General features: G+C 42.7%; 1 protein-coding gene across 1 annotated transcript in view; it reads right to left on the reverse strand.

Annotated features, from left to right (window-relative positions):
* LOC144934612 (receptor tyrosine-protein kinase erbB-4-like) overlaps nucleotides 1-24,699 on the reverse strand; it is a 247,651-nt gene that overhangs the window by 39,384 nt on the left and 183,568 nt on the right. Inside the window, exons 17-20 of the mRNA XM_078860618.1 lie at nucleotides 20,712-20,850; nucleotides 19,213-19,335; nucleotides 15,949-16,047; nucleotides 9,856-10,041 (exon numbers count right to left, since the gene is read on the reverse strand). Of these exons, the coding sequence (XP_078716744.1) occupies nucleotides 9,856-10,041; nucleotides 15,949-16,047; nucleotides 19,213-19,335; nucleotides 20,712-20,850 (547 nt within the window). The remainder of the gene's footprint in view (nucleotides 1-9,855; nucleotides 10,042-15,948; nucleotides 16,048-19,212; nucleotides 19,336-20,711; nucleotides 20,851-24,699) is intronic.

The raw sequence follows: 24,699 nt of genomic DNA on the forward strand, positions 1-24,699 counted from the left end.
CTTATGCATTCGTCCATCCATCCTCTCCCTTTGCCAAGGTCCCACTTTGCTCTTGCAAACATATTAATTCCCCCCCTTCTACCACTGGAAGCATAATTATTAGCAATTCCATTATAATTTTGATAAATTTGTATCTGGAAACGTGTCATTAATTCGTCATTTAAAAATAATCATACGTGCCGTTAATAAATTAGGAATATTTCATGTTTTTTTTTATGTTTCTCATGCGTCCAATGCAGAAAAGCAGAGAATGTTACAAGTGAAATGCTGCACAGTGTGTTGAGTGCTGTGGCTATTGCCTGTGTAGTGTTGCATTGATGCAACATTTATTGTCAATGCTTTCATTTTTTGATGCTGCATATAAACAAATTCACGCGCGTAATTGTCTTCAATCTAATCTCATATTTTTGAAAATGTACGTAACACGTTTAAATATGAATTCAAACTGAAATCGTGAACTTACATGTCTTCATTAGCATTCTCGAAACCGAATTGTTTTTCACTTTGTCCATAACAACTATTCGTGAACGTATCGTAGCCACAAGCCACGTTGTGTCTGCTCCTCTCCGATGTCTTTCCAGGATGTACAGCGACACGTCGTTTGGCACAACGTACGACGTTGAGCTCCAAAAACCGGATTCATCCTCCCAAGCATGCGGAGCGAAATGTCGGGCAATCGTTACAACCCAAAATACACATCGCGGAGCCACACAGCACATATACAAATATACAAAGTGGCACGTGTGTGTCTTGGGTTCAACGTAAGCAACAACAAAATAATACCACGCGGTGCTTTTAAGGGTGACTGAAATGGTCGCTCCAGACAGCCACATAGCGCAAGTTGGAACTATTTTATGCAGAATCAGACTCTCTTTCTATTCACTCTCACTGCTGTACCGTGTCGTTTTATTCCAGTAACATCAATACAGCATCACCCGTCCTGCAAAGGCTTCAAAAGTACCGTATGAAAAACCTTTTTTTTAATATATCTGAAACATCTTAAAAAATAAATAAATATTACCTTAGTTTTATAGAAATAACGCATTAGCATTAAATTCCAGAGTATCAGCTATCACCGTATCATTTGTGGTGCCTCATGAGTTCATGGGAGACTAAATCCTAATATCAAACCCCGTTTATCCGTGACCTAATTATCCGTAAAACCATTTATCCGGGGTCATCAAAATCCGGTTGTCTATTAAAGATATCCAGGGGATGTGGCCTTCCAAATATCCATGGTCCAGACCACAGCTAAACTGAGTTATTTGCCAAATACTTCCAATTATCCTGGGTTGGGACTACGGATAAATGGAGTTGTTCGGCAAATATTTCCAATTATATTATTGGAGACTATCCGGGGTAAGGTAAGTGGACAGACCTTGCTGGCCACTCCCCATGCGGTGAAGTTTTTGTCAACCAACCCCAACTCGAACCCATATATCAGGTGTCGGGACCACGGAAAACGGAGGTATTCCCCACATTCTTTCAATGATTTGGGTTTATCCGTGGTCACGCCTCCCAGATAAAGGAGTGAATCCCCAGTCGGGACCCCGGCTACTTGGAACCGGGGTGCCCGTCACCCCTGTTTACCCCAGAAAAACGGAGTTTGTGTTGGAATACAGACAAGCGTTTGTATATGAATTGTGAAACTAAATGTCGCAACATCTGTACCATTTAACGCTCATCTTAATCTCTCAGTCGGTAAATATTGTCACTTCAAGTGCGTGCGAATGTGAATTTGCGAGCACCATGTGTATTCATATTCCTGCGTTGCTTCTATCATTTCCCTTCCCACTTTTACGTTCTCCAGATTTTCTTTCGCTTGTGAAAGGTCGTATGAGACTGGATGTTCTAACGGTGTGGGATCAATGATTGTGCACATTGTCCATGAAACATCGTACCTTTCTCATGACATTGGTCTTTTGTTAAGACTGGGACAACGCTACCACTGCAAGTGCACTTCCTTCGAAACTGAGTGTTTAGTTTTGGGTACTTTACGCTTTGTGGGTTTTTGTGTAGTTTGTGGCTGAGCACAGAACTCTCCACAACGAGTGCACGTCTCCTGCCTTGAGATGTCAACTAATGTTAGTGTTGGTAAAAGCAGAACATAAAGATGAAAGTTTATTTTCTATACAGTTTTCACGATTTACTCATCGTCCAAATACAGCCACATATCTACATCAATCTGCCGTGCTGTCCAAACATGAGAGGCCAGGGAAACTGTTTTTTTTTCAAACAAATTGGAGACAAACTTGTAATGGAAGATGTAATACAATAGCTAGTTTCGTGAATTGGACATTATTATATCTTAGCGACTCATGTGAATTGTATAATGCAATTTCCATGAAGCAAGATTACATAGTCACCAGTGACCACTGCCTAAGCATTAACCACACAGAGTTTATATACCTTTTCTGACTGTAACAACTGCTAAGAATGTTTTTCTCCGTTCCATATTTTGTTTTTATGTTAAACGTGCCAAAGCAAAATATTAAAATATTGAGATGGCCCAGTGGAGTAATGTCCATGTCAGAGCACTGAGCTGACAACTTTGACATGCCGAGTTTGAATCATGGCAGCCACGTGTGATTAAACCGGGTTTTCAATATAGCGAGTTGATCGTTGAAGAATCTTACAAATGTCCGTTCAAAAGTATATCAATGTCATTTATATATTCAGGAAAGCATCAGCGAGTTTCAAGAGGGTCATGCAACAGGATGTTTGGCCAGTTCCTTCTAAATGGTGTTTCGTGAGTGGCAGACAATTGTACGCAGAGAAAAGCCGCACTGATGTCTTATTTCACAAGACGGCTTTTGCACCAAATAATATAAAATAATAATTTCATAATTTATCAAAGAGAGCCGCGCTGAGTCATATGGCACTTTCAGGAGGGTCCATCATTGGGCTGCTGATTTAAAGATGTTTTCAGCCAATTAATGATGGGCGTTTATACAAGTGGGGAGGAAACCGGAGCACCCTGTAAAAGCCCACGTTGCGTGAGGGGGGCAACACTCTAATCCCTGTACAGATGGAAACAAGTGGCTATCACCCCACTCACTGTAGTGCCTTCTCCAAGCGAGCCAGAGTGTGACACCTGCACGCCCATGGGAAGGGAGCTTCACGAACGTTGTGTGGCCCACAGTGTTTCATCACAGGCGTGCGCACGGCTACTTCGCGTTATATGGCATCAAATATTTTGCACTTTTGGGCAATCCTAATATTTATGCCACAGGCAATAAAGCTGCTTGTTATTGTTTCAGGGATTTATAACTTTTTTTTGGTATTTCTTATCCATTAATTTAACTTGTAGGATTATAATAGTTTCATTAACAAAGAGTATGGATTGCATCAGCCTAAAAGTGATTTGCTGTAGCCTCGTGAACAAAAAACTAACAAGAATGTTACAGACACAGGTTATTCTGCATTGCGAATTATGAGAAAATGTCAGCGAGAACAATGCATTTGCAAAACGGATATTTATATTTTACTAATGATCTTTTTTTACAAATACATCCCTGTGGACACAAATATATATGCGTTTTGTGTGCATATTTTGTTTGTGTCGCCAACCAAAATGCTGAGATTGCAAAAATTATATCAGAGTAATAAACAGATATGCAACTTTTATTTTCAAACAGCTAAGCTAAATTAAATTTCAAATTAAGCAATATAGTATTTTCCTCATAATCCATTAATTTTAGTGTTATCAGCCTCATTAAATATCACATGAAAACATCACTTGGGTTTGTGCTGATAACCGTTTAGAGCAAAAATATACATGAACAGTTTAATGCTTGTAAATTACTTTAAAAGATGGCAAAAGGGGCCGCCTGGATAGTTGAAGTATAAATTACGTACTTTGCAACAACATTACTTTTAAACATTCAATATGTAAAATAGTGTTTTATATTTAACAATCTCACAAGCTATGAATTTCACCTCTAAAACATACATTGTCACATGTCAACCATTAACAGACATTTTCGGTATCTAGATGAGCTCAACTCGTGATTTTTTGTTGCGAATAAAAACCTTTGGGAAGCTATCGCAGTGAACCGGTTAGCACTTTCGACTTGCAACCCAGAGGACTTCCGATCAACCTCCCAGACACTGCATGTGATCTCCCCCCGGCCCCCGCCTCCGTCCACGAATCAGTATAATCGGGTAAACCACAGTTAGTCGGTCAGCAGGTCACGTGTGTGGTGGGGTAAAGTGTGGGTATGCCCACCTCTTCCAAGACATCTGTTCATCGTGGAAGAGTAAGCCAAATACCCTGTGGAGAGTCTCTCCAAAGCTCCCTTCATTGGAGGCCCTTCTAACAGCAGTGGCATGACTAAACAAATTACATGGCTGCACTTTTGCCTTTTGACCTCATAAAAAAAAACATTGGTAGATGATGGCTCTGTTTGGGGTCCCTGCATCTCACAAATAACTTTTGAATGGCTGCTCTTTGGTGAGCGGATTGGTGACCCAAACATTGCCCCTGGTACTCACAAACTGCATGGAATGTGTGTTGTGGAATGGGTTTTGCAAGAACTTCGCCACGAACAAAACCGGAAACCGCTCCCATCATGAGGCATGCCACCGACGTCACCGTTGGTTATCAATTTGGAATTGGATTGCATTTGAATCTCCGCAGATTTTGGTCCGATCCGAATCATGCACACAACTTTGGGTACCCGTTGTGTTTCCCTGGCCAAGGAGGTAATTAATTGGTCTCTCTCTGACATTTGTTAACTGCATTAATTAAGTGAGCATTTGGATAAAGACCTAATTTAAAGGATTATATGTATACTCATTAAAATTATTAGATTGTTTGCTGCTGTTTTATAGAAATGGCATTAACATGTCAAAATAGTTCACATTCTATTTCACAATGCATCTTATTCACTGTCATTCCACACGTAACCCTGTTATGATTTTTTTAGACCAATAAAACATTTTTAGTCCCAGCATAGAACATTAATCAGCAATTAAGAACCTTTCCAATTTCATTATAGAGATGATCAATAACTATAAGTTAACTTTTCTATATTTCCAGCTCAAGCGTTTGCTTCCTTAGTTCAGGGAAAAAACTAATTGCATTAAATAAGAAGACCATTTATTTAAATGCCCCACTTAACCTTAAGTACAATTTGTACTTCCATGTGTTTTCTTATGAATGTAAGTATGCAAATAGAAATGTGTTCTCTGTGTCTGCATTTGTATAAATACAATAACATTATTTCCACGGTCAAAAATCGCACAGAGCTCATTCCTATTGACACACTCCACCCAGTGATGGAAATGTAATTCCCATGATGTGGATCATCCCTTCTAGAGGACAACCACTGACAGAATCCCCAATGAATAAATGTTTGAGTTCAAGCACTCGGTCGAATACTACATAGATTGCTTTGAAAAAAATCCCCCCCCACGAATTTCCTTCCGTATCTATCAGCTCAATATATCTCTATAAGGCATTCACTTCTCTGACTGCCCAGTTATCAATTCGTGGTTGTGATGTTCTAATAAGAAAGCAGCGATACAGTCTGTTGTAACAGCGGGTATCAAATTCCATCTCGGTGTAACAAGGGACATCCTTTTTATGCAGACAATCCGAATTGTATTCAATACAATGAGATTATCTCTCAGAAAAAAAACATTCTCAGTGTATGGTATACATAGATAAGAGCACCAAATTGGTATGGAATTTATTCCACTGTCCAGCTTATGGCCTTCACTGTAATCTCCAAGAAGCAGCTACCATGGGAACAGATAAAACATCGTTTCTCTTCCGCTGTCAATATCGAGGTCTCCCAGAGTTGATCTCGCCAAATAAAGTGCCAATACCTTAATTAGGGGACAATTTTTGTGCGGCTACGGAACAATGCCCTCAACAGATTAGATGAGATCATTATAGTTGCTTAACGTGCAATCCTTCGACAATCCCTCGAGTGGCAAGAGTTCAAAGCGATTGATTCAGGGTCGGCATTGAGACCTGCAAGGGGCAACAGACAACACAATGAGAGCAAACGGCTCCGCCTACACGGTTCACGCTGGCCCATGTGATTTTCGAAAGAGTAAAAGGTACGGGGCTGAGATGTCTTGCTTATGCCACTGCTGGCAAAAGGGCCTACTCTTCCACACGGGTCAGAACATCCTGGAACAGCTGGGAGAACCCACTAAACTATCGATCGTCTAACTGTGATGCACATACTTATACTTCTGGGTGGACAGAGTTGGGGGGGGAGGGGTTATGAAACTTGCCCCATTGTTTCAACTGCCCACTCCCGGAGATACAACTGGTGCCTCCTGGATTGCAAGTCCAGTGTCCTGACTCTTACAGCATCCTCAGTTTCCAGAAGAGAATTACGTTAAAATTCATGCTTTAATGCCTGGTGGTTTTCATTTCCGAGGAGAGTATCATAATATCAAATGATTATTTTCCAGCCCCAAGCAACAAAATCTAAATTTTAATAAAATACAAAGTGAACACAATTAATCAAACTTTCTTGCCAATGAACTTGTCTCTTATAATGTATGCACAACAAAAGGTTTAAACTACGAAACAAAGTAGCCAATATATTACCAGCTCATAATTATATACGTGGAAAAAAGTATTATTGGCATTAGTGTAAATTAAAAATTAATGATGTGTACCATATGGCATCTTACAGTTGTCCCTTTTGTACATCAATTTGGCAATTATCACAAGGAAACGAAGAGTAAAGGACATTTTACATTTACCCTCAGTGCCATAATTCAAATTGCTTGCACGACACATATTAGCTGCAGATTCAGTCGTCGTTAACCGATGCATATGTTCACAAAATATAAGTTGGGGCTCAGTTTATGAAGTTCTGTATATTTGGCTGCCATTCCATCATGTTTCTATGAAATGACAGCATTTTTGTGCAAAACAAATCATCCTCATTTCACCATGGGGCACGATTCCACATTTGGTGGACGACTTACCACTGCTCGCCATCCCTTCCACACTTGCGAAACAACTCAATGTGGGTGAGGTTTTAGGCGAAACTAGAGCCGAGTTGCAAACATGCCGAGAGGTTTCCGCTATTGGCATTGCACAATGAGCTGTGGGATTTCATTGATCAGTATTTGGGGGGGCGGGGGGGGGTGACGTCACTGCAAGGAGCAAAGCCTGAAGGAGGCCTGACTTCTCATCTCACCTCCAAGTCGTAAACGTCGGGACCATTTGGGGGACATCAAACGCCCCGTTGGATGTGGACACACTCAACTCAACTATTTTTTATTATAAAATGTAGAAATGTGTTTGCATGCGCACGCCCATGCACGTTTTGGGAGGGAAAGCTTTTGGGGAGGGTGGTTAGTGCATTGGTGTATGACCTCGAAAACCTACGTTTCTGGATATGTATGTATGTAGGACTTGACCGAAAGAACCAACGAGTATGGATTCCTGCTGTCACGAAAGCTTCAAATCAAGATTATGTAGAACTTCTTTCACACCGTACGTGGCCAACCGTCCTAACAAGAGGTGCGGATAATGTTAGTGGTCACTGAGGACGTGTCTATAGTCCAGTAACTTGGAGGTCAGCTTGTTGATTCATGTGGGGATCCGATTTTGATATAGGACAGGTTCAAATATCGCTTGAAGTTAATGTGAGCTGTGGTTAGGACTCAAACTATGGTCACCTGGTTCAGAGGCGCTGTGTCCTAACCCACTGCACTGCCCCTTGCCCTACTGTATATATACAACATTGGGAAAGCCCGCTTCCTGTCAGGGTCACAATTGATTCTAGATTTGAAGCTTTCGTGACTGCAAGGATTCATACTCTTAGGTTTTTTCGGTAAAGTCACGTAGGTAAAAATAAATAATAAAAATAAATAATACAAAATAATAGAAAAAATCATTGCCTCCGAAACGTCGTGATTTATTATTTTATTTCTATTATTTTTTATAATATTTATTATTATTTTTTATTATTATTTATTTTTTACCTCCGTGACTTTACCGAAAAAACCTAAGAGTAGGGTCACAATTGCTCAGAGTTATGTTGAGGGTGACAAGATGACCACAATCCTCTGCAGGCATTGCTGATAGTTTTGACACAGAGGATGTGTGATTTTTACACAATGTTGCCTGTTGTTTGAAACTATATGGTTTCCTGGCCTGCACTATTATTCTGTATTGATGGCTTTTTTCTCATCATCGACAGACTTGCATACTGGGAAAGACTATAGAATGTGATGAACGTACACCATGCACTAAGGCAGTACGTGTCGCTTTCCATTAAATCATGATAATCTTCACACGTATTTGAAATTTACCCTCAACATTTTCTTGTCGCATGCAGCTGTGCGGCATCTGACCGTGGCATATGGGAGTATGGGGGGCAGCAAGGCTGGCTGATTACCAGCGGGTCAGGGTCAGCGAACATCGGTGAGCGGTGCAAGCAACAGGGAATGCAAATCGTGATCGTTTCCACTTCCCCTCTCATGCTAACACCTGCCATGCGCACAGTAATTCTGCCCCCCCTCGCCCTTTGCATAAAATTAAGCCCAAAGTCAATATTCATAAACAGTAACACCAGCACGGTGGTCAAAATGATTATGATGTCTGCATAAATCCGGCGCTAACATACGGGCTTCGTCGCCCGACTTCTGCTGATGCATTATGCATAGCCGCTCATTGTGATGTTGGCATTGAAATATTTGCGGAGCATTTGTATGATTTACGTGGCGTCATTCTGCTCCGTGCCCTGTCCGACCTTAAAAAGCAACTGTTTGACTTATCTGCATTAGTCAATCGTTACAGGACGTGTGCATTTTGTTACCACCTCGGTGTAAATCACGCTGGGGAGCTGTTTTCCCATTGAGATGTTAATTATACTTGGTGAAATCTTGTTTAGATTTCGATTTTAACAATATTCAACTCACGAAGCATTGCAATGAAAGTTGGGTTATGCTCCTAATATGGATGCTCTAGAAGGGAAATGTTGTCTACACAGATTAACAAAATAAAATAATCAGACAGATCGTCTCCTTCACATATTTCTCTCTCTGCCACAAAAATTCTGGATGCAGGTCAATAATCTTTCCAGGAAGAGGGTGGAATGGGTTTACACACACACATTGCTCCCTTCAATAGCCGTGCCTCAAAATATTGCCATGATTCCAGAAATCTTGGCAATATTTTGGCTAAAATCTTTCCTGAATTCCTGAATTATTTCACAATCGCTCATTACAATGTAATCGTTGTTGTCGAGTATATGTGGAACAAAATACGTACGCCCCATTTCCACATCCATCTCGCCATACCGAGAGTTACACAACCCATCAGCCGCACGGCCTTCTGGGAATGTATAATTTCACCATCATTGTTTCAAGACAACCAAATTCTAGACCAAGTTTTGACATAGTGTCTCATCAGTAGAGTCAATCTTGTTTCAATTAATGCTGGCGAATTGCCAATCTTCCAGACAAGCACCCTCTAGATTCATGGTATTGGGTCCACGTTCACAAATGCAATGCTTTTTGTTTCAAGTATGCCATGACCAATCTTACCCAAAACTACAGATTTGGGCCTGAGTATTAGTGAGCTGTGGTAAGTTTTGTAGTGCTTGGTTTCGGAGTTTCGTAACTATCATGGAAACTCGAGCCGTTTCATCGCAGGAACAGACGTAACGTTCCTTAAGGATTTGGTGAAATCTTGCTAACAGACTTAATGCATCCCTTAACCCCCTCATCATTGTAATGTGTTGAAATATTTTCGAATAATTTAGCCGTGGCCGTGATGCACGGCCCCGGCACGGCTCAGTTGTACAGTGGAAAAGAGATGTGGGTGACAGACTTATTGTGTTTGCAGAGCGCTGCCACCCAGCGCAGCCTCACCTTGGCAATCTGCACAGCCCAGTTGAGAAGCAGCTGTGAGCCAATGTGCTCCTTGTGCTCGCGCGTGTACTCCAGCAGACAGCCGAGCGGCATGAGCTGGGTCACGAGCTGCACGTTCGACGTCAGGCAGATGCCCAATAGCCGCACCAGGTGAGGGTTGCAGACTGTGGCCATGATGAACGCCTCCTGCCCGACGTTCAACACACGGTGCGCCCATTTTGAGACACACGATATACAACGGTTCTCAACGGTCTTCATTTAGCCGGAGGAAAAGCAACAGAGATTTACTTTGTAAAGGAGACCGAAGCAAAACAAGGCCGAGATCACTTTAATTTCAGAGAGTTTGCTTCTGTGGACTAGATGCGCAGAACATATGCTTGCTTATCCAGACTAGTTTTAGCAGCGGGCTGCAAGATCTCGTTACCTTCTAGAGGTAAAGAGTCACCTATAAGTGGTTGACTTTTACAAATGAAATGATTGGAATCTTCAATTTTCCATTTCAATTGAAAGGCACGGTTTAAAGCTTTCGTGACTGCAGGAATTCATCTGCTTGGTTCTCATTCAGACTCTGTCTACTCGACAGACCTGCTCTCCACCTGAGGACGGCTGCTTGCGTTGTGGCCGAAACGTCGTGAGAATTATTTTACTATGTTTTATTTTTATTATTTCCATTCTACGTGACTTTACCGAAAGAACCAAGAAGATGAAAGGCACGGGTTTGACAATGTTTTGGGCAGCCAAGGAAGCCGAAACACTGGCAAGGGAAAACTCGAGAAGTGTTCAAACGCACTGCCCATGAGGTCATTCAGCAAACTCAATGCAAGTGCTGACTCATATGCCACTCGCCCAACTGTAAAAATGCTTATGAGAGCTACAGCACATGCACACACGAGAACATGGCATTGTGTTGAACAGGGCCAATACGAGTTGCAATATACTGGTGGTGGTTTGGCGTTGACATGCTGCATGCAAAATTGTACAACATTCCCATTTGTTTTATATTCTTATCAGAAATGAATTTCGTGTGATCTATTAATGTTTTAAACCCATTCAACCATGCAGACCTCAGGACAATGTGTATTAAGCCGAGGTGTAGCCACCTCTGTCTGTGCTGATATTATAAAGGTGTTCTCAATTTAAGATATAAACGCTGTAACTATACTGGTAAGACATTGGGACCTGGCAGTGGTCTCACCGACATTAGCCTCCTGAGCCACCCAGCAATCTTCAGTCAGAAAGCTCATAAGGATGGCAAACACTGAACTCCAGTGTCAATATCACTGATTTGTGCATGCTACTTGCTTGGCATGCGATATGTCTTATTTGTTCTGTCTCTTTTGATTATACTTCCCATCTCGTTTGTTAGGTCTCATTTGTACCATCTTATTTTGTGCGCATCAGCCTACATGCCATTTTGAGAGCCCTTTGTCAATACGCTGTTGGATGCAGGTCTCCTCATGTGGGCGTCGCGGTGCCGAGGAGATGTTAACTACCTCGCCTGGTATGCAGGAGGTCGTGGGTTCGATCCCGACCCTGATGCCTGTTCTATATTTGGAGTTTGCGCGTCTCTCTCTCTCATCATCATCGCGGTGCCTAGGAGATGTTAACTACCTCGCCTGGTATGCAGGAGGTCGTGGGTTCGATCCCGACCCTGATGCCTGTTCTATATTTGGAGTGTGCACGTTATCCCCGTGGTCGCATGTATCTTTCTCCGAGTCCTCGGGTTTTCCCCTCCACATTCAGTAACACGCGTTCAGAGTATTTAGCTGCTATACATATCCACATGATAAGCCACTTCGTTGAGCTATCATTTATGGCCAGGTCGTTTCAGAAAAAGAGCATTAGAGCTCGGTGCGGCTTACCTGGTAAAAAGTAGTTTAGTTTTAAATAGTTGAATGTGTCAGTCATGAGGTGTGTTTGTTTGACCATACTTCATCATCCCTAGCCACTGATATAAACCATGGCCAGGAATCCCACTTAGGTTGCTGGGTTAACAGTGTGGTGTGTGAACTCTCCAGCCCATGTAATATTTGCTGTAATTTTTTTTATAAACCAGAAAAAATAAATGATAAAAATCATGTATTGTGATTGTAAGGGTTGATTATAATTGAGGATGCATTGTTCAATGTCAACTATGCACTAACGTTAACAGCCACCTGGGGGAATTATAGTCTACATTAATGTATAGCCAGGCTATAACTGCAAACTAGCATACACAAGAGAACATGGAGTTTACCTTTGTAGCGTTCACTGTATATACACCATCTAAAACTGTTCCGTGTTTCACTACTGACAGCGAGCTATTTCAGCTGCACCACAATCACTGTGCCAGCCTTGTGTGCGACACAGGCTTTTAGGATCTTAAGGAACAAGTGGCACTGTACTGGTGTTTTGTTTTGATAAGAAATGTCTTTTGCTGAAATGACCATCTCTGGCTGCTGGCAACCCACACAATTTCACGTTCATTCAGATAACTCTCCTATCTTCTAAAGCTGTACTGGCGAGCAGTGTGTGGCATTGTATAGAATGCAATTGTACTTTTGGCGTCAGAGTGGCAGCCACGGGCAGAGAGCGTACGCGCTGTGCAGGAGCAATGCTCACGTGTGCACATCACACGGTTACGCTCTCGTCAAAAGCGGCGTGTGCCGTCGTCATTCATAATATTATTATCAGGCATGAAAAATCGCGCGTGACTCCAATTACAATATGCATGTTTTTTAAAAAGATTTAAACCAACAATGGCAGGGGGCAATTTCCGTCGTCATTCTGGATTTGCGCACTTCATAATCCGACTTGAAATCTTAATGCAGTCCACTGAGCACGCACGGTGTCCACCTGTCACAACTTCATCTCCAACGAGACAGCAACAAACCGTTCGCTTTACGCTCCTCAGGGAGGCTATAATTATTGCCAAATAAAACCCGACAGAAAAGAGGATTAGGGAAATGCTCTACATCAGGAGGTTTTATCAGATTTTCACTAAAGCAGATGTGCTAGTTTCATCTTGATTCCCCAATTTATTATTATTTTTTTCTCACAGAGTATCACAAATATGCAAGCAAATACTTTTCCAGCGGCACGCTATACAGCGCCCGACTTACAAATGAAAAATGTATGAGTTCAAATCCCTGTTCAAGTGCCAACTCAGCCACATCACACTCCCAGTGGAGATAACGTGAGAACAAAGTGAAGAGTGACGGTTACATCTGAAATTCTGCATGAATAATAATAATAATAATTTACACTTCTAGAGCGCATTTCACCTGGAGGTCACAAGGCTCCGTACAAAACAAACAAAGACAAAGATCCCCAGTATAGCCTGAACAGACTGTTGGGGCAAGTGCTGTAAGCTAGCACCTACAAAGGCCGGCATGGCACATGAGGGGGTCGGTGGCCAACACCACGCCCAGCCACCTTTGTCTCCCCAGTGACGATGTTTCACACTTCACCAGGTGCTCATTTGAGGCTGAGTCGACCTAGGGGAGGCCCAGGACCGGTTCAGATAATCGTCACTGGTGTTGGCCGTGAGCGGGAATCGAACCCAGGTCGCCGGGTTCATAGCACACCGAGCTAACCGCTACACCACCGTTCCCACACAAACACACGCACACACGCTGGCTGACACCAATCCAAGACAAAGGATTCAATAAATAGAAAAAGCCCTTAACATAAGTTGCGTCTGAAAGCGGGGATTGTAGTGAAGCGAGGAGGGGGGGAAGTCAGAAGAGCGAGCGTCCAGTTGAAGTGAAGTCCACAGCCCAGTGAATGGGATTGAGAGGAGTTCTGTCCATATTTGTTTCATTGACATCGAATGCGTATACCCAAAATGAAACACTGCACCTTTACAAATAAAGATATATTTATTGTTCCATAACTATTCTAACGACAGCAGCACAAATAATACTGTAAATATATAAAATCACATTTCACACCACACTTTTGCATGAGCAATAATTTTATGGTCTTGGATATATATATATTTTTTTGTGAAATATCATCAAAATGAATAGAGCTCTTTTCACAGATCATTTGACTCATTTAATTTGCTTTTATTTTGCTAATAGGACAGTTTTCAAACAATGCTCCACAAACGATAGGCAATTAAATTATAAGGCATACAAATTAGCCTCTTAAAATCAAAATAACTGCATCCCAGAATTTGCAGATGAGAAGCATCAGCTTTGATTCAGATATTTGTAGGACGATGCACTCAAGAAACTGTGATTTATGTTTTTTTGTGAAAATCCATATTTGAATTAACAAGTACATTTGTTCTGGATTCTAATGTCTTAGAAAATGCAAAAAAGTACACCGTTTATATTAATTAATACTAAATAATCAGTATACACTACCAACACGATCAAAAACTATCCTACATTATCTCAATGCTATAAAAATATAGACATCCATTATTAAATAAACCATTAAATTCCTTGTTCATCTAAAAGCAGTGTGATGAATGTTTTATACAACACAGATGTTGTCAAACAATGCCTGCTTTATTACAACATTGTATATGTTTGAGCTTATTTAAGTGCACTGCTGTACAAACTACCGATTCAAAGCTGATAATTGTACAACCCATTGTTTTTGTCTGCAAATGCTCATACTCAGTCATTTGCATAGCAAAATTATTCAATTACATGGATTATAATCTGAACAGATTCGGTAAAAAAAAATCAGAGTGAACCAAGTGATGAGACCAACTGTGCAAGCATCTGAACGCGCCACGATTTAGGCCTGGCCACGATCGAATCAGCTGATGGCGATGGTCATTGATTGGCCGATTGTATAGGAAGCTCTTTGTTTTTTATTTCACAGTGATAAAATATGCATGTTTTACTGTGTCAAATAAATTCACCATAAACACGGTCTATTGTACAGAGGATGCCTAATTTCTCAGGTCGCCCTCGCAGAAGCGGCGATGTTCCACGTGTCTCAATGGGTGTATTTAATCTCCCGATTTAATGAAGGATACAGTAGCAACACCTATAAAGCAAAATAAACCCCAGTCAGCCAGTGTTGCTTTCTTGGTTCCGTTAATTTAACTACATATTACATTCTCTCAGGTTCTTTCGGTAAAGTCCCGTAGATAGAAAAAATAGCAAAATAAAAATAAAACACGACGTTTCGGTCGCAACACAAGCGTCCGTCTTCAGGTGTGAAACATTTATCTGCTGTTGTGGCTTTATATAGGGACGGGAGGGGAGAGGGAAGGGGGGGGGAGGTTTAGCTGTGGGAGTTCACAGGGGAGAGGGGGGAGGGTTTGTGGCGTGCATGGACGGGTGGGGCTAGAGAAATTAGCAAGTAAATGGACTTGTAGTACAAATCGTAATCGGACGACGACAACCGGGTGGGTGAGTGAAAATCATAGCAGTGAAAACTTGACGTGGTTTATCACATCCTTCCAGTGATTGCTCAATCTGAATCCATCTTCTCGATTAAAGTTTTGTCTGTGTTTGTATATCTGGACGGCTTCATGAACACATCTCTGAAGGTGGCCCGAGGGTTTGCAGAGCATCTTGGTCTCGGAGAAAACAATGTCACGTGTGCCCACAGCGTGGAAACAATGATCCGCCACTGCCGAGGAGTTGGTTCTGGCTGTGTGAACTCCCAAAGCCAAACTCCCCCCTCCCGTGCCTATATAAAGCCACAACAGCAGATATTTTTCACCCGCTTGTGTTGCGACCGAAACGTCGTGTTTTATTTTATTTTATTATTTTTTCTATCTAAGTGACTTTAACGAAAGAACCAGAGAGAATGTATTCCTGCAGTCACGAAAGCTTCAAATCATGATTACATATTACGTTATTTAAATATTCCAATGCTTGATTGTTGTGTCAGTAAGAATTGTTTTTCTTTTAATAGGTAAAACATTTAAAGTTCTCTAATACTGTAATCCATATCGATCGTGTATTAAATACAAACACAGTGCATTGTACATCGATTATAAATTATATTGAGCAATGAAAGTAGTTTTTTTTTGGGAGTAAATTGAAGAGTCAGATGAGATGACAAAAGTATGTTTGATGATGATGACTTGGATGTGTAAAAACAAAAAAAAAAGTTTGTTTTGCAAGCAAAACTACGTACGTCCAATATCTCTTTGTTGGCTTTCGAAGACGTCCCTTCTCTCAGCACCTTGATAGCCACGGGGATCTTCACATCTTCTCCCTCCGGGGTCCAGATCCCCTGCAGAGGAGGAACATCTGCTTCAATCACCAAGTCATCTCAACACAGCTATGCACAACGTAGGGAGGAGAGGTTAAAAAGGGAAAGGTGCCACCCCGAAATTACTCGCTCACACCACTGCTGGCTGAAGTGGAAGCTCTATGGGCAATTTTGGCCTAAGCTTCCTTACTGGACAGACACCATGGAAGGAGTGAGAGTACTCACACTTTACCCCACCGCAAGCGACGTTCTGATGGACGAACTATGCTCTACCCATGTATAGTGCCGGGTGATCTGCACAATGGCAGATCGATGCATGGACCTCTGGCTTGCAAGTCCAGTGTGTTGTCCATTCCACCACGGCTGCATCCACATGTGTTCAGGTCAACTCTCCCACACGTGACTCGTCGTCTCCAGAGTTCTCACCTGGTTAAACTAAATAAACGTGAATATACTAGAGGTGTTGTTATAAATAAAGCATAATTTGTCTCCTTCATGTGAATGTCACGCTGTGTGCATTTAAAAGGCATTGAACCCCGTCCGGTAACTTTAATGGAAGCATATTGGTAACACCCACATATACTTTAAAATAAAAAGGCACATTCACACCGTACCAGGCATCACTTTACGGTTGAGCCAACCTAGTGGAGAACCGTGCAGGTTTTAGATGACCACGAGCGTGTGGCCGAGAATCAACCTCCTGTCGCTGGGATCGCAGCAAAGAGGAGCCACTTAGCCACAGCTCTCCACTCGCACACAACGAGTCATCACTCCACGTGTTCCGGTCATTGTTCTCCAAGTGGAGCACATACGGCATTATACTGGTAGGAACCTCCTGGTTACACCAGCCCACAGGGGATTATTGTGTCCATCCGTCGTGCAGGGAGGGGCTGGGTGGGGAGGGGAGGGTGGGGAGGGGCTGGGTGGGGAATGTGGGGCTGGGTGGGGAGGGGCTGGGTGGGGAGGGTAGGGAGGGTGGGGCTGGGTGGGGGGTGGGCTGGGTGGGGAGGGGCTGGTCACCCCGTGGTGCCCTTATAAAGCTCAACGTTTAACCTAATCACGCCGGCTTGTGCCCGCCCTCACAGTCGGGCATATTTTCGGAATACACCACGCCGCCGTTGACCCTGGCCATTGACCGAGCAACCCAACGTTTCCTACCAGCTCCCTCCGCAGGACAATGTGTTTAACTCACTCAATGCATTCTCTGTTAGGACCAGTACAGTGAACAACAAAACAGCTGACATAGAAATAAGCCCAAACATTGTTGCAGCGAGGTATGAAGTTTGTTTTAATTTCTACATTGTCCACATTGAAATACATTCTTGCACACAATACAGAAGGGAGCGGAAAATTGTGAAACTCTTTAAAACTCCCGCACCCTCCGCTGATGCCCTGACCTTCACTCATGGTTAGTTAGTTTCGCCCGGGTCCAGCCCTCCGGGCCATAAAATATTTAAATGGATCATGCCTCAAGCTGTAATAAAAGTTTTAACTGCCGAGCATCCATGCAAAGATTTAGTGGCTGGTGGTGGAGAATGTTAGACGTGTACAGATGCTGTTAAAAAAAACAGAAGAGTATGAAAGTTGTCTTCCATGTTCACTTACCAGTTGAAACCTAAATATTTATTGCAAATGAAATGGCCAAAAGTGAAATGACTTCAAGATGTATCCCACACCTTGTCATGTGACGTACGTTTGGCAATATTGTCTTGACGCAGAGCAGCGTCAGTGGACATTTACCACTTCGAGTTGGCAGAGGGTGAATAAAAAATCGATACATCTCTGATTATCAACCAGAACATTATCTATCCACGGGGATCACTGAACAATTTCAGACGAATTTAGCATTTCGGTTTTTTAAAGTTCTCAATGCAGAACGCCAACATTTGAAACGCTGAATGAACAATAAACCCTTTTCCGGAAATTCAGCTCACCATTACCAATCCCATTACTGACGTAAGGCATCTGTCGAAGTAAAATCCATGACAGGAATGATTGAGCACGATAGGTTCACTGAAGACGGTGGTAAGCCTCAACACAATTCATCTTCACATTCGCAGTTCGGATCAATGATAAACCGTACATTTACCAATGTGAGATCCCATTGATATACCATAATTAATTAGGGACAACTTTGTAACACGTGTTTTTGAGTAAATGAAAAAAATGAACATGTAACAAGGATCCTGGCTGCCTCGGGGGGAGATCATTTTAAGGTGACGTCTCTCAGTAGTCAACACTGCTGAGACCCCGTAGTTTTTTCTTTCTTTCAGCAACGTGCGATTTAAAAGCCCGACAACCACTATTGTTTTTTTATGACCTCGGAATAGCCACCATTGATTGCACAAACCCATAATTACTTTCATCATCCGCACCTCCGATTAGAATGGTTGGCTTTGTACGGCGAGAAAGAATTTCGACATACATAGAACTGTATTATAATCCTGGATCATTGCTGATGCAGTCCATTGAAAATTAACTTGTGATTTTTTGAATATTATATAAAAATGTATTAGAATAAAATATACTACTATAAGAACTAGTCATTATACTCATATTCAAGGATTGAAGGGATGCTGTATAATTGCTGGGTTCAGTGGACCTCTGGTCAAGATTTGAACTCACCACCTTTCAATTTGTCAGGCTATATTTGCCACAGTCCCACCTGCCTTCATCAGCCCCATGTGAGGCTCTGGCTGCCTTTAAAATGATGAACAGGCTGACCCAGTGATGATTGTCAGTAGTTTTAAGGATGCATTATGGGATAGCACACACTTCTTTTCACTTAACAAACATAAACAGCACACCTAGAAAAAGTTTGGACAAAATTAGACCAGGGATTTATTAATATTAATCTCATAAGTGGTTTCGGTTGAACCGCTTCCGGTGTGACCAGGGGTGTGTGCCACTTTCGAACATCGATGGGGCATCGTGCGATTTCATGGCAGCCCACTGTCTCCTGGTTGCACCATCGTCTCTCCGGCTGTGAAGTCCGTCACAGTGTGCCCAGCAGACTGCTTCCCCTGCACGTGCTTGAGGAGGAGGAGGCTGTCACGTGGCTCTGTGGCTACACATGTATTTATTTTACCATTTATTTTGCTTGCGTATATGGGTGCATTCGCTAAATAATATCTCAGGAGTTTCACTTTAACCATCAGTGTTCTCAGATTGGAGTGAAGCTCTTACCTTGTGCACAGTTCCAAAGGCCCCCGAACCGAGAACCTTGCCACGCCGGAGTTCCGTCTCCTTGAGGATCCGTAGCTGGGCCTGGTTCGGGGCGGCGCCACTCGGAGTCAGGGGCTCCACCAGCTGCCAGCACAAACAACGCGGCTCTCTGCAATGTCCGAAGGTCCTGCACAAGCGTGATTGAAATGACCTACATCCTTCATCATCAGTGCCTCATCAAAGCAATATAGTCACGTGGGAGGTCTCAGGCGATGGCGCTTTCTATCAGCTCTGAATAAGGGGCATTCTTTTGGAGAATAACTTTTGCCTTAAAATATGCAGTAATGAAGAAGGACCATTGTCCAATACGTGACTAACTATCGTTGTGTTATTTATATAGAATGCTGCTTATTTGGGAGTCGAAACCAGGGTTTACAGAACGTCATCTCTACCATTGGATTTCTGGAAAATTAGATGGTCTGTATGCAACATGACCATGGTACTGATGGATGAACAAAACTCAGAATCAGAATATTTATTTAGACTGGAGGAAAACTAACTTAGGACAACTTCCACTGCCTTGATTGGACATTGAACCCAGCAGGTCTAGATTGTGCTTCTGTAGCATTGGCCTTCACACCAAGGTGACTTCACATTAAAATCACATCTTCTTTTTATTATCCATTAGAGCGTCACTGATTCTCAGAACTCTTTTGGAATTTTGATACGTTCCTAGATGAGTGTCATCCTGCTAATACAAGGACGTTTCACCGTGCCGTTGTTGCTTTTGTATAACTCTGTAACCTTTGTCAGTGCAATTTCAGTAAATATCGCAAAGCAAATGGAGGCATGACCCTCGTACGTATGCCAATTTTTACACGTATTTTAATTGAATTCAGCGAATTATATTTCACGTTTTCAATGGCAGCTTTCCTCAACTCATTATAAAGTGCAATTATACTTTCAGATTCTGACAGTAACATACACCCCAATAGATCATGTTTCGAAATAATTTCCATCAAAATTTCCACTCAGCATTCTAAGTGTAATTTCAGTGACACGCTATTTTCTTTATTCCGGTTAACAGAATGCAGCTGCATGCCACTGTGGCAAAAGCACTCGGCCACACGAGTTAAAATCCTTTATCGCGAGTCGTCTCAGCCGAGCATCCCTTTGGGTTCAACGGCGTCAGAACCAATGTGTGGGAAATCAACAGCGGTTGTCCTCTGACGAGAATGGTCCCCCACCTTGTTTTCATTTTCCCTGACGTCAGCTCGAGAACGACTGCGCAGAATTTTGGACAATGCCCGAGGGCCACCAACAGACATGAACACTGCGCCGCCCGTGCGTTTGAGCCAACAAAAAAAACTTTGATTTCACTCAATTGTAATTTTCTCTCCGACAGCCTTGACAGCTTCCCTTCGCGTACATGCACACGGCTACGCTTCCATCTCTCTCTCTCTCTCCATGGCTCTCCGTCACTCACATCAGCACGGTCGGCCGTCAATGTCGCTCCATACCTCCTTCTCGATGTAGCGCCGCATGGCCCGCTTGCGCGCAATGTTCCGCCGACGCACGCACACCACCACCAGCAGCACGAACACGACGCAGGAGAAGAGGCCCCCCACCACCATCACAGCCAGCACCGGTGTGCCTCCCCTAGGGAAGTGGATGGAGGCGACGGGGGGGGGGGGGCAGAGTGTCCGTGTGGTTCCTTGCACATGGCGCTTGTTTTGACTCGAGACATTGCTTGCATTCGCTCTCCCACGGCATCATGTTGTACATCTTTCCAGGTTTTTTTCCAGGTTTTATCCCGATTGAGCAAGTTGCATCATGTCTTGAGACGAAGTGCCCAACTGCATCTGGCGATGCAGCACGACCCTTTGTGTTCAAGAACGGCCCTTGGAAGCGGATGTCCCAGAGCTGCTTCCGAGAGTCACCTCTGGCAGCACTGGGCCACCCACTCTGCATACGAGAGGTTTTTTTTTTGTCAAATGACAGTCAGAGTGATATCTAATTCTCACAGCTGGAATTAGACAGTTTAAGCACCGAAGCAATCTTTGAATACGGTGGGGTTTATTTGTGCATTCATTGGTGACAAGGCTGAGAGGATCAACTTACTACATTTGAGAACCCAGTTTAAATGACAGATGGCTTACCTGGGATCAAACACAAGCTTTCTCTCAGCGGTGCCAGCTCCCCCGACATGCATAGCTTGCATTTAAATCAAACATCGAATCCAGCTGGACCCAGCATCCGGCTCCATCAAAAAGTTTGTGGAGTTCCATTACCAGTCTAGGGTTGTCTCGGCTCTTCAGCCTTCTGGAGGTGATCAAATAAGTGGCGCTTTGTGAGAAATGAACGTATTTAGTCGAGTGTGGAGACTGGCCGGGCAATGCGAATGCCATTCCACTTCCACTGCTGTCTTAAGGCGACCAACAGAGAAGGATCGGGTCCCGTATTTGCTTCAGTTATTGGTGAAATACTTGAAAAGTGTACAGTTATAATTCGCAGCGCACATCGTGGGGCTCTTTAGTGTCCGTGAGATAGCAGGCAGTGCCTTACACTTTTATAAGGAAGATAAAAATAAGCAGTGCATCCACACACTTGTCACCCGCATTCGTCAAAACTGGTGGCATTTACAAGCACACTATGTATTGACACCCACACACTGCACATACTGAACTGTACTGGGGTGGGGTTTTTTTGTTTTGCTTTACGGATCTGTTGAGGAGCAAAGGTTCAGCGGACCAGCTATATATACCCACGCTGTATTATTCCCGTGCCTGACCTAAACGTAAAGAACGGCATATTAACTCTCGCAACAATTGGTGTGCGGGGAATTCGTCTCACTTGAGAAATCCTTTGCCGTCGTTTCAGATGTTGTGAGTGCAAAACTGTTGTGAGAAGTAAGACCACAGTGGACATTGTCACGAATACACGGTACCATCATCGTTGTGATAATGATTGCATAACGGCAGTAAATACACGTCTGCGCTGAGAGAACGTCTATGAAAATTATTACTCCACGAATGGAACGAGGGTGGATATTTAAACTGATTGGCGGTTCATCCATAAAAAAGCTTCCAACTTAAAGATTATCATATGAATGGCATCAAGATACCACAGACTCAGCCCGTTCATCAATGGGAATTCTATTAAAAGTTTGATGTCCCCGTATTTTCAATTATGCCTGGTTATAACAAAAACACACTTAGAATAGTATGATAATAACATTGAGAATGGAACACTACAATTGTCACATCAACGACCTACCCAACGGTCGGCTTATTCCAAAGTCCTATGATTATGCAACGATACGACGACAACAAATGAAATGCATTGATGCCCTGTCCAAGGGTTGTTTCTAAAAATAACGAGGATGCAATGAATAGTGTATGCGCTAGTTCAACATGTTTCCTATGTCCTCCACATATATAAAAACAAAGTCAGTGGCCATTGTGATGGGAATGCTACATTCATGTGGCTGGGTCCAGTCTCTCCATTGCATGACCACTGTTGACTTGCACCGAAGGGTTGTGAACGATGGTGGTAAGCCTGAGGTCTTCATTCAGCACTGGATTAATCATTGCCAATAATTAATATTTTAAATCGTAATTTTAGAAAAACCTATTCATTATTTTTTTACAAGGGCAATGATAGTAATGTTCAGTTAAAGGTGTTGGATATTTGCTAAAAAATAGTCTTACACTATTAACCAATAACACACTGAAGTACCGTTTTATCTTTGGCCAAACATCCCAGTGGGCCTAACTGGGCGTCAACAAAACGCTCCTACTGTTCATTTAAACAGATATATTTTATACATATGCTCATGTATAAAATCCATATCAAAAGCATTATAAAATGTTGCCATGCTGAAAATGCAATCCAGCGGTTGCCAGTTCGATTCCCCGGCTCGACATTTGAAACAACGATCCACGTTTCTCAAATCCACCGCCTGCCACCTGTCCACCCAAGAATTATGAATGGGCCCTACAGTTAACCCATCGGGCAGGTCACGTGTGGGCACTCCCACTGCAGCACGTTCTGTCCGGCGAGAGAGAGAGGGAAGGGAGTTGGAAAAATCCCTCCAGGGGTGGGATTCTCTACAACTCCCTCTCGTGAAGGCGCCTCTGGCAGCAGTGTCGTGAGTAAGCATTGGCAGGGCTGTTGGCAGGGCTGTGACCCTTGTCCTTCGCCAGGTATGAAGGCGCGTGTGTTGACAATGCGACTGCGAAACGTTGATTATCTGCACGCAGCGTTAGCGATGTGCACAGAGCACCCGATTGGTTTGCGACAGCGCATGCTGTCTCAATTGAGCAAGTGTCAGAGGTCTCAAAACAAACAGGCAGTATCTAAATGAACAGTCCATTTCAATAAACATTTGAATACTTCTTCAAATACAGTGGAATACTAAATTAACTACACTGCAGGGCAGAGCACCTTTAATATACAGTACTGTACAGAAATAAAATGAATTATGGCCTCAGCATAATCACATCAAAATAGTAGGAACGTATTATTGTGCAAGTTAATTGAAGCAACAACGATGCAATACTTATGGTAATACCAGTAGTAATGTTGTTATCATCTAGCAAGGTAGCGGTGTGGCAGGTTGATTGTTTTACACTTTGAATATTGCCAGTGCGAATGCAAGTAGGCTGGAAACAACTCAGCTCATCATCCATTTGGGGTCGATAAAATCCATCACCAATTTGTGGGAAGTCAACAGTCATTGTCCGATGGAGAGACAAACCCCGAAATAATGTAAATAATCACCATCCCACACTTGCATGAGCAAGGAAACACTTTGAATTGAAGGAGAAACACAATCTCCAGTTAACATATGCCAAAAAATACGCACTGTAGACGTTTTAAGTTTCAAAACGGCCACTGCCATTCTACAGAGGACATCTACATCCAGCATGTGTTCGACTGATCATTGACACTGCCGAAGAAATGGATGTACAATTTGTAAAGGAGACAATGCATGCGAGAGTCACGTGCTTATCGGGAAGCCGTAGGCTCTCTAGGGCTTGCCATTTTTTTTTACAAGATAACATCTTTCCCGATGCAGCCCAAACGTGTGGAAATAATACATGCCATGCGCTACTCGAAGATAATTGTTAGGCTTTTGGGTGATACATGATATGGGCCTCATTTGTCACTTTGAGAACTTCAGAGCTCTCTGTTCGTAACGATTGCAGTCAGTCATATTGCATGGGTGAACATAGTTTGGAAAACTAAATATACATAACTTATACGGAGACTGAAGATTATTAATTGCCATAGGAACGTGGAATTTCACCCTGCCCTCAGGTGCGCATGGAAATATTACGCCTCGTTGCATCGTTTGATTTTCTAACGTGGTGTTTTATGTATGAAAATACTGTTCAGTTCTGTATTAATATGTTTAAATGTTTGCTATATCCCCAGATAAGAATCACATTACGCTTGCATGTGCATTGTTTAAAGTGGCAGAGGTGTGTACGCAAAACTATTTCT

This window comes from Lampetra fluviatilis, chromosome 10, assembly GCF_964198595.1.
Source record: "Lampetra fluviatilis chromosome 10, kcLamFluv1.1, whole genome shotgun sequence".
Taxonomy (NCBI): Eukaryota; Metazoa; Chordata; class Hyperoartia; order Petromyzontiformes; family Petromyzontidae; genus Lampetra; species Lampetra fluviatilis.